The sequence below is a fragment of the Orycteropus afer genome, unplaced genomic scaffold (assembly GCF_000298275.1).
Source record: "Orycteropus afer afer isolate SDZICR_OR568_19922 unplaced genomic scaffold, OryAfe1.0 scaffold00071, whole genome shotgun sequence".
NCBI classification, from domain to species: domain Eukaryota; kingdom Metazoa; phylum Chordata; class Mammalia; order Tubulidentata; family Orycteropodidae; genus Orycteropus; species Orycteropus afer.
This window is the reverse complement of record NW_006921658.1, coordinates 6728217-6739043: the sequence shown is the minus strand read 5'-3', so window position 1 is coordinate 6739043 and position 10827 is coordinate 6728217. Positions and strand designations below refer to the sequence as shown.

Here is a 10827-nt window from a genome sequence, read left to right as displayed (position 1 = left end):
GTCTGTCTCTCAATCCTTTGAAGATTCCTAAATATAATCCTTATCAGAAAGTTCCAATGCTGCTTCTTCCTCAGGGATGTGTTCTGGATCTGTACCCTGCTCACTTGTTTCTACCACTTTATCCTGCTTCTTTGTGTGGACTGTGATGATCTGCTATCTCCAATACATTGTGGCATTGTTATATTTAGATCTCTGTTAACTGTTTGTGAAGAGCAGCCAAGGGTTAGTCAGGCTCATCTTTGGTGATTGTTTATCTTTGGGCTGTTGGTGGAGAAGGAAGTGGTGGCTCTCACTCACTAAGTGAAGCTGCAGGAGGTGAGGGTATATTGTGTCTTATGGGAACTGTTGCTGTCTTTCACTCAGTTAGACAAAAATTACAATTGAATAACCAACAAAAAGGTAAAAGCAAATGGACAAAAGACACTGTGTAATCACACAGGAACAGCAACCAAAAAAAGAAAAAAGGAAAAAAAAATGCAATATCTGGGGAGAGGGCAATAAGAGAAAAAAGGTAGAGAAGGAGAATAATGAAGAAAAAAAATGGGAAAAACACAAAAAAGGAAACAAGGAAAGGGTTAATCATGAGAAAGAAAAAAAAAATGCATCCAGGAACAGGGAAGGGAAAAAAAGCTTAATACTAGAACCTGGGAGGGGAAAAAATAAAGAATAATAGTAAAAAGGACAAATGTAATAATAATAATAGTAGTTTTCAAACAGACAAAAACAAACAAACAGACAAAAGGGGAAAAAAAATCAGGGCAGGGCAGGGCATGGTACCCAGGCTCCGTCCAAGGACGCAAACTGGGATGGAATTCCTGCTGGCCCAGAAGGTGTATGGGAGTGAGGGAGGGCCACATCTCTGTTCACCAAGTGGGTGTGGGGTATAAGAGTTACAAGGGGAATGTCACACCTTTCCAGTTGTCTGAGTCTGGAATGTGCTTGCGGTTCCTGGCAAGAGGAGCCTGTTCTTAAGTCCCTGGAATCTGAAAGAATGCTGTCACTTTAAATATCCAAAATGGTCAAGCCACTTGTAGACATTCAAAATGGCTGTACCCTCCAGACAGGCAAAAGTCCACAGCTCAGCCCACCTTCTTCATTGCTTCCCCTTTTATTCACCAGCCACCAGAGTAGTCCTCTGTGCAGTCCCTGGCTAGCAGGGCTGATTTTTAGGTTAATTCTTAGGTCCTACCACCACTATGCAATATCCAAGCCAGCTGTGCTATCAGGATCACATCACTGCCAGACTGCAGGTCTATATGTCTCCTTTTTTGGTGTTTTCATGCAAATTCTTCTGCTAGATGGAGTTTAGTCTACTTCTATATCCTTCTCTTCAAGGCTCAGGGATCCAGGATTATCTTCTGTATCTGTGTTAATTGGTTCCCCTTTCCTCTGTTGAAGAGGGTCTGTGTGGTCTTTCTGCCTATTCCACCATCTTACCAGAACTCTAGAACACATTTTTCTTATCTTTACCTATCTGGCTTTTTCTCATTATTCAGATCTCAGTACACCATCGCCTACTCAGAGAGATCATCCTTGACTACTATACCTAAGTACTTGATGTTGGTCACCACTTTTCCTGAGTCATTCTCACTTCTTGTGTTTTATTTTCTGTATAAGCCTCCTCACTCTTCTAAATTATTTGATCACATGTTCATTATGTATCACCTGGTAAGGAACCAGGTACCAAATCGATATTGTCTTTGTTTTTGCTCAGTTCCAAGAATACCAAAACTAGAAACCAAACTCACTGCCATCGAGTCGGGTCCCACTCATAGTGACCCATCGTTGGGTGTCCGAGGCAGTATCACTCTGGAAGTAGACTGCCCAATCTTACTTCCAAGGAGTGGCTGGTGGGTTTGAACTGCCAGCCTTGTGGTTCACAGTTAAATGCCTTAGGCACTATGCCACTAGAGCTCCTAGTTCCAAGAATAATGACTGGTACATGTGTGTATGGGTATGTATTGGGAGAGAAGAGGATGAATCAATAAATATTCCAAGGATGAATGAATATATCTTATAATTTAACTTTGATTACCTTATGATATGCCTTCCTCACTACCTGAGAATCCTGAAGGGAAAATATTCCTTAGACAAATTGTTAATGAATATAAGTCAACATTTCTTTACTTTTCCCTTCTTTTATACTTTCTTACTTGGCTTAGTTTTTCTAATGAGCAAATAAATACACAACACTGTTTCACTTTGATATATCTACATGTAACGAGTGATGTGTTCATTGATTTTTGAAGTATTACTTAGAAAAAATATTTTCATTTTGAAATGATGGAAACATTAAATATTTTAGCTTACAAAAAAACATATGCCTAATTGTTTTTGTTGTCATGTGTCATCAAGTCAATTCTGACTCATAGTGACTCAAGGTGACAGGAGCAGACTGCCAAGTCTTTTCTCCTGCACAGTGGCTGATGGGTTTGAACCACCAACCTTTCAGTGAGCAGCCAAGCACTTAACCACGATGCCACCAGGGCTTCACAAAAAAAATGCTGCTGTCTCTTTTCAAAAGTGGGCTTTGGGACCAGGATTACTGGTCAGATGTTGTTGTTGTTGTTATGTGTCATCTAGTTGGCCCTGACTCATAGTGACCCCTCCTTGGGTTTCTGAGGTGGTATCACTACGAAAGTAGATTGCCCAACCTTCCTTCCAAGGAGTGGCTGGTAGGTTTGAATCACTAGCCTCCTGGTTAGCAGTCAAGTGCCTTAGGCACTATGCTACCAGGGTTCCCATTGGTTAGATGGAGACTGGTAAAACCCCAAAGCTATGACCCCAAGTCACCCTTTGGTTCTGTAACAGGACTCACTCCCGTGATTTAATTCCCAGCCAACAATAGAAATGACTACAAGCTGAACAACTACTCCAGGAAGATGTACACCTTGTAGCAGTCTACCATGGGAGATCAGAAAGGCAGCATTTGCACAGGGAGAAAGCTAGACAGGCAGGAATGCACAGTTAAGAAGGACACAAGGAAGGGGTAACCACAGGGAGGAAATGGGAGGAGAGGTGTTACATTGTAGGGATTATAATCAGTATTACAAAACAAAATGTGTATGAACTGTTGAATGCTAAATGAATATGTTTTATAAAATTGCACCCAAATCACAATAAAAAGTTTTTAAAACCTGGATTTTGAATTAGACCAAAGCTAACTTCACCTGGGAGGTTGCACAGACAATGCTTTTTGCACAGAAATGAAACTGAGGGTTTTGCTCCTGGTGTAACATGAACTGGGAAGAAAGTCCCATTAGGGACAGGAGCTATGGACTCTGGAATGTACTCCTCTACTCTATGACAGAACACATCTGTTCCCTTCTCACAAGGACAGTTAGAAACAAGCCTTTGTGTTTGGCTTCGTGTTTATCTACTTGTTGCTCTATGGCTTGGAGGTAGAGAGAGTGATACCTCATAAATGAACTTAGGTTTGCTCCTCTGCAGTTCATAGATTTTTAGTTATGGCACCAAGATATCTGAATATTAGAGTTAAATATATGAAACCTTCTCAGGGTGGTCATTTCTTTAGTAACTTAAATATCCCAGGAAAGGCATTGACAGCTGACAGTTTTCTAAATGGAAACTCATTTCAAGAAATTCACTAGCCAATAATCACATTATTATTATTATTATTTCTAAAGCAATAGAAACACAGGGACCATCAGAAGATGCAACATAAATTTGTTTGTCTGTGTGTTTGTTTCTAAGGAGCATAGCAGCCACTGATCATGAACCAACAGATGCCAGGAAATCCTTCCCCTGTTTTGATGAACCCAACAAAAAGGCAACTTACAATATATCTATCATCCACCCCAAAGAATATAATGCAGTTTCAAATATGCCAGTGGCGGTGAGTATTTTTGAATTTTTTTTTATTTATACAGATAGTGTATTTACAATGATTTGCTATGGAAGAGAATCCACTAAATTTTAAAATTAATTATACACTATAAGTTTATTTAGAGAATTGATAGTATATTTTGCCAAGTTCTCTCTTTTTTCCTTTCCTTGAGTTTGAGAAGTCTTTAACTCAAGTTGCCACCAAACAAAAACCCAAATGCACTGCTGTAGGGTAAGATCCGACTCATAACAACTCCTCCTTAGGTTTCTGAGGCCATATCACTATGGAAGTAGATTGCTCAACCTTCCTTCTGAGGAGTGGCTGGTGCGTTTAAACCTGCAGCCTTCTAGTTAGCAGTCAAATGTCTTAGGCACTATGCTATCAGAGCTCCAAGTTGCCACAGTCCAGTCAAAAGGCCATTTTGGAGTTTCTAAACAATGAAGAATACAATGGATATACATCATTTGGGTTCAACGGAATGAATTTTCTACTTATGGCAAACTAATGAAATTACAGACTTTAAATTATTCAAGGGCCTAGTCACTATCCTTTTGTTTGTAGTTGAATAAAAACCCAGTTTTACTGAATGCAGACTAATGATGCAAAAAAAAAAAAAAAAAAAATTAAACACTGGTTGAGGAAGCCAACTCCAGTGAACACCATGCTCATAGATTTTCTGGTGAATAGGAAGTGCTTGTTAAATGTTAAATAAGTAAATAAATAAATAACAGGCTATGTACAATAAATTCTGTCTGTATAATTATTAATTAACATAGACTCTTTTTCCTCTGTTATTGCTCTTCATCCCCATAATGGGTGATGTATTTAACTAAAATGTCATTATTAGAAATTTGAGGTTTATTATACCTTATGCATTTGACATATAAAAGGATTGGGCTCATACTTAAGCATAATTGGCAACTACCGAATACCTAAAGAACATCTTGCTCAAAATTGTATTTCTATTATTCTGTTATCCACTACCCAAGATATTGAGGAACTCTGGTGGCGTAGTGCCTAAGGCACTTGACTGCTAACCAGAAGGCTGGAGTTCAAACCCACCAGCCACTCCTAGGAACGAAGGCTGGGCAATCTACGTCAGTAGCGATACTACCTTGGAAACCTAAGGAGGGGTCGCCATGAGTCAGATCTGACTCCACAGCAGTGAGTTTTGTTTTTGGTTTCAACCTAAAGTATTATCAAAGCCATCTTTTTTCATTAAAATATTTTTTATAAAACATGGAAAAGAAAGGTAGAACAAACCAAAACTTTAGGGTTAAAATATAAACTGTCATCAACCATCCATGCCTCAGAGTGTGATTTCGATTACCAAATTGTTTTCTTCTGGTGTCAGGTACCTGGGAAATTGAGTTTTGATTGGAGAAGAAAGGGGAAAGGATAAACTTAAAGTATGACACACAGATCCAGAACATTGGATCAGGGTAAAATGTCATTAGGAAGTTTTGGAATGGACTGGAGATGGAGTGAAAATGGGAAGAGAAAGAAGGCAAGCTTTGCCAACTCCTGTGTCAGACTTCCCCACACAACCTTTTCATTCTGCAGAGTGCAGTTCCGAGGAGTGGCTGGTGGGTGTGAACCGCCAGCCTTCTGGTTAATAGTCAAGTGCCTTAGGCACTACGCTACCAGAGCTCCCACCAAAATACTACTAGGTTTTTAATCGTAGAATAACTTCACTGGAGCCCCAACACTTTTATTCAAGCACATGCACACACAGGCTTGCCTTGTCATTGATGCATCAAATCTAGTATAACCTGTTTCTCCTAAATCCTTTTTAAAGCTTCCCATTATAGTGTAAAATAGAGAGTGGCTACCAGGGAGCGTGAAAATATTTAAACAATGGTAGCAGGAGTTGGACAAGTATTCATGGCTGAAATATTAGGATTGTGATTGGTATGAGGAAGGCAGGGCTGGCATGGACAGGAAATCAGATTGAGGCAGTAGAATTAGGCAATGAAATCCTTATTTCTCTCCATGGTAACCAAGGCAGTGGTTTTAATGACTACACCACGGTTCTTTTGTGGAGAAAACCAGAGACAGAAAAGGTAACACTGCTTTACCTGATATGCCAATTGCCTTCCTACTTATAGTCCAATTGGCAATATGTAGTTCTTACTTTGTGCAAGGCATTGTACAGTATTCTTTTCTTGTTTTTTATAATTATTAATATTATATATTATATATTTTAATGAATCAGAGTATCCTCTCAAATGTTATGATCAGGATCATGAATTCAGTGTAAAAATACAAATTCCTGTCTAGTTTATATCATAATCAAAATTTTATTTCTTCCTGAGAACCCTAGTACAGTGTATAGTTCAATTGCTCTTATAACTAGAAAATGCTTCACAGTACTGAAAATAAAAGGACTTTTTCTTTAGTCTTTTCAGTATCACCACAAAAAATTTTACCTCCAAGCTTTGACAAAGGACTTCTGACTAGAAAGCTAGGTTTGAATCAAACATTTCTTTGTTTTGTGTATGCTTGATATTTTTCATGAATAAAAAATTACCTTTTATTTTCCGTAGAAAAAAGAGTCGGTGGATGATAAATGGACTCGAACAACTTTCCAGAAGTCTGTCCCCATGAGTACTTACTTAGTGTGCTTTGCTGTACATCAATTTGTGAGTGTAGAGGAAATATCAAAGAGTGGAAAACCTGTAAGTCACATAACATTTTTAAAGTTAATTACCTATGCATTTGGGATTGATTACTTTTCTACCTTTTTAAAATAGTCTTCCTCCACAAAATAAGCCAGGAAAGCCCATCAGTCTCCATGGTCTATGAGCTTGATTATACACTAAACAGTATAGAAAAATATAAACTACAAGGAAATAGTTGAAAAATAAACAAGTATGAAAGACACAGAAGTCATTTGGGTCTTGAATTATTTTAAGGGTAAAATTTATTATAAATCAAAAGCTAGCTCATAAGGATACCAGCATAAATTTATAAAAATAATTGAACATGCTTTATTTAGTGAAATGGTTGGGAATATGTGTTGAGGTGGAATACTCAATAGAGAAGGATCAGGAAATCAGAAGTAGATAAAAGCCCTTAGGGTAACTAAGCACTAAAAAGTTTAAGTGCTCCTATATTTAATTCAAAAAGACAATAAAGCATTTTTTAAAAGTGTAAGAAAGTACAAAGCTTTTTTTAAAAAAATCAAGATGACTACTTCAATCATTTTCTTTTGAAAAACCAAATAACTTTACCTATTTTCACCAAAACAAAACCAAACTCACTGCTGTCAAGTTGGATCTGACTCATAGCGACCCCTCCTTGGGGGGGGGTCACTATGGAAGTAGATTGCCCAATTTTCCTTCTATGGAGTGGCTGGTGGGTTTGAACCGCCAGCCTTCTGGTTAGCAGTCAAATGCCTTAGGCACCACGAAGGGGCCCCTCTTTTGCTTATGTTCCAAGTATTTACTCAGTTTGTCTATTAGTTAATCCACCTCTGTGCCACATATTACACATATACACACATATTATACAAATATAAAATTATTATGTTGCAAAGATTATATGAGGGCTTCATATAATTATATATTATAATTAATATTATAGGAGCTCTGGTAGGGTAGTGCCTAAGGCACTTGACTGCTAACCAGAAGACTTGTGGTTCAAACCCACCAGCCACTCCTCGGAAGGAAGATGGGGCAATCTACTTCTGTAGTGATACTGCCTTGGAAACCCAAGGAAGGGTCGCTATGAGTCGGGGCCGACTAGATGGCAAATAACAACAACAACAACAATATATATATATTTACCTCTTCATGTATAATTGAGGGGAAGGGATGGGATTCTCCATTTCCTGTCAAACTGGCTCCCAGAAAAATATACCTTTCTTTTGGTGCAGTAGGAGTTGACATTGTGATATCCTAATCTAAAATTTCCACCATACTGCTTATTAAAAAAAAAAAAAATCAAACTTACTGCCATGGAGTTGTTTCCAACTCATAGTGACCCCTCCTTGGGTTTCCAAGGTGGTATCTCTATGGAAGTAGATTGCCCAATCTTCCTTCTGAGGAGTGGCTGGTGGGTTTGAACCACCAGCCTTCGGGTTAATTGTCAAATGCCTAAGCACTACGCCATCAGAGCTTCTCATACTGCCTGCCCTAAATCCAAATTATACTAAATGAGGGACTGTCCAATGCCTTTTAAAGGAGCTGTATATCATAATGAGAAGGAGCTCAGGTGTTATAGTGGTTAAGGAATTTGGCTACTAACCAAAAGGTCCATGGTTTGAAACTACCAGATGCTCCAGATGAAGAAAGATGAGGTAATCTGCTTCCATGAAGATTTACAGCCTTGGAAACCCTGTAGGGGTCACTATGAGTCGGAATCAACTCTATGGCAGTGAGTTTGGTTTTTTATACCATAATGACTCATCCACCTTTTGTCTTTTCCTTGCCACAGCTGTGGCTTTGATGTGACTTTCATTTGTGGTAAAGGGCACACTACCAGTGGAGCAGGCAATAGTAGGTGTGAAAAAGAAATGTCACCGGAAAGAGGAAGCTGCTTTTACCAGGTTGTGTTGTGTGCAGTCACTGGCACTTCTTTTGCTTAATATAGAAGTGAGAATATTAATCAAATGTGTTTCTGTATTCAATCTCATAGCAAACATGCAATTTTTGTTTGAAGCTGCCTTCTGTCTCACCACTGTCTTTTTCCATATGCAGATGTTTTCTATGCCAATTTTAAAATTTATGATCATGCTCTGGGCAAGGAGAAAAATTAAACAATTTAGTATACAATGATAAAGCCTTATAAGTAAAAACTAAACAAGCAACACAGGATATTGTATGTGGAATTGTTTTATAATAGTGACAGTGAGCTTGAATTTCCAGTATGACTCTATCATTTGGTCTTCTGACCAAGAACACTTACTTGTAAGGTAACTAAGTTAGCTGGGTGAGTCATTAAATCCTGCACTGGTTGGTTAACTGGGCTTTATTGATGAATTTTGTGTAAAAGATTTGGAGTATTACAATGGGAAATTTGACAAAAGATTTCAAAATGTCTTTAAATGGTAAATATATTTTAAATTGTTTTTCTATAAAAGCCAAGAGCATAACATTCTATCTTAAGTCTGTGAAGTTCCATCATTTCAGTTGGAAATGAAGATAATATTGTCATAATGCATTAGTTTCTGATCATCCATTTAATAAGAGAGGAGCAGAGAGTCATACCCCCCTTTGAAACATCCTCCAGGCTCTTGTCTAAAGAATTCAGTGAAAGAGATGTGGAATGTGCAAAGCAGGCATCTCCTGGCATCCCTTCTCCCTTCACCCCTTCTATGGAAAACAAGCAACCAGAAATTTCCCTCTGGCAAAAACAAAAACAAAAACAGAACTTTGGGGTTGTTTCCTTAAAAAGTTGAACAGACCTATGGAGAATTTTAAGGCATCTAGTGTGAATGTTGTTGTATTCCACAGTAAATTCCTCCTCTCCAGCATTTGGGAGGTTCCCTGCCTGGCTCCTACTCACTCACTCCAAATTGAAATCCAACAGTTGACACCCAAGTACAAAATGCTCCCTGTCTGATTCCCACTCCAGAGAGAATTAAAGGAAAACCACCCTACTTAAATCTACTTAAACTTAGCATCAGAGCAAACCCACACCAGTCTCACAGTTCTAAATTCTTAAAGCTGAACAAACAGCCTAAGATAACTGGGCACATGAGGAAAACAAGCAACATAAAGGAGAAAATCCAAGATAAATAAACAGAAAATCACCATGGGGCTAAATAAATAGTAATCATTGGAGAAATAGAAGATAATTTTTAAAACATCCAAAAATAAATGAAGCATGCACACACACACACACACACACAGAGACATTCAAGAGATGTGGTCACCATAACATCAAAAGAGAAATCTATGAGAAAACAATCAAAAAGAGTAGTCAGAATTTGAAAAATGGATCTTCAAACCATGGCTTGGCACTGAACTTGGGAAACTTATTTCTCACCTCCTCTTTTCACAACCAGACAAAGCTATAGCTTCACTTTCTATCCTCTGCTCTGCATTTTTGTTAACTGCACAGAGATATTTATATTTTTCAGAGCCAAGATATGTCTTATGGGCTTCTTTTTTATTATTATTATTTCTGTCATTTCTATGTGTTAGGAACAGAAGGGATACATGAAAGCCTCAGTTTTTCTGCATCATCTTGACCCAACTATATTAACTCTTTCAGTTAAAAATAAATGAATAAGTAAAAGATAGAGCTAGGTCACTGTTGTATAATGTAGACATTTTTAGTAGGAAAATTCATGAATCAAATAACCATTGCTATCTGCTCTGCTCTGACAGTATTATTCTGGTACACAAATCACTTGCTGTTCATAATCAGATTATATTGGACAATCAAAGAATGTATTATACCCTGCTTAAACTCTTTTGGATGTGTTTACCTTTCTTGCAAGAATTTGTTTATATCAATAAACATGTAGTCACGACCTGTGTTTTTCATAATTGTTTGCTTTGCGAGAGTAAAGCAGATGTTTTTTAGTTGCTAATGTGAAAAATTTAGAGGATCCAGTCCTAGAAATTTTGTTAAGAAAAAAAGCTAACTGAAATTTGAAGGCAGTTCAGAAGACTTAAAGCTCTGCTTTTTTTTTTTTCTTTTTGGAAGATTAGTTGCATTACACATTGGTTCAGTCTTGAAAAAGAACGAGTAACATGAAGAGTTTAGCAACAAGTCAATGTTGAGGCCAACCAAGGATGGCAAGAATTCTCTTAAAACTATGTTGGCAATTCTACTCCTGAAGTCTTTTTTAGGTTTAGTTGATTGCATAAGAGTCTTAAAGTAAATAAAATTACTGAATTTTCACCCCTGCAACAAACAAACACAAACAAACTGTACAAAGTATGGAGAGATTGTATGAATATTTAATTATATGAACCAGTTCTTGAGTTATGGATAAAAACTGTGCTTGCAAGAGCCATAACAAAGAA

General features: G+C 37.7%; 1 protein-coding gene across 1 annotated transcript in view; it reads left to right on the top strand.

The window, feature by feature from the left end:
- LOC103196938 (glutamyl aminopeptidase) overlaps positions 1-10827 on the top strand; it is a 115906-nt gene that overhangs the window by 18926 nt on the left and 86153 nt on the right. The window contains exons 2-3 of the mRNA XM_007940781.1: positions 3715-3856; positions 6394-6525. Coding sequence (XP_007938972.1) covers positions 3715-3856; positions 6394-6525 — 274 coding nt within the window. The remainder of the gene's footprint in view (positions 1-3714; positions 3857-6393; positions 6526-10827) is intronic.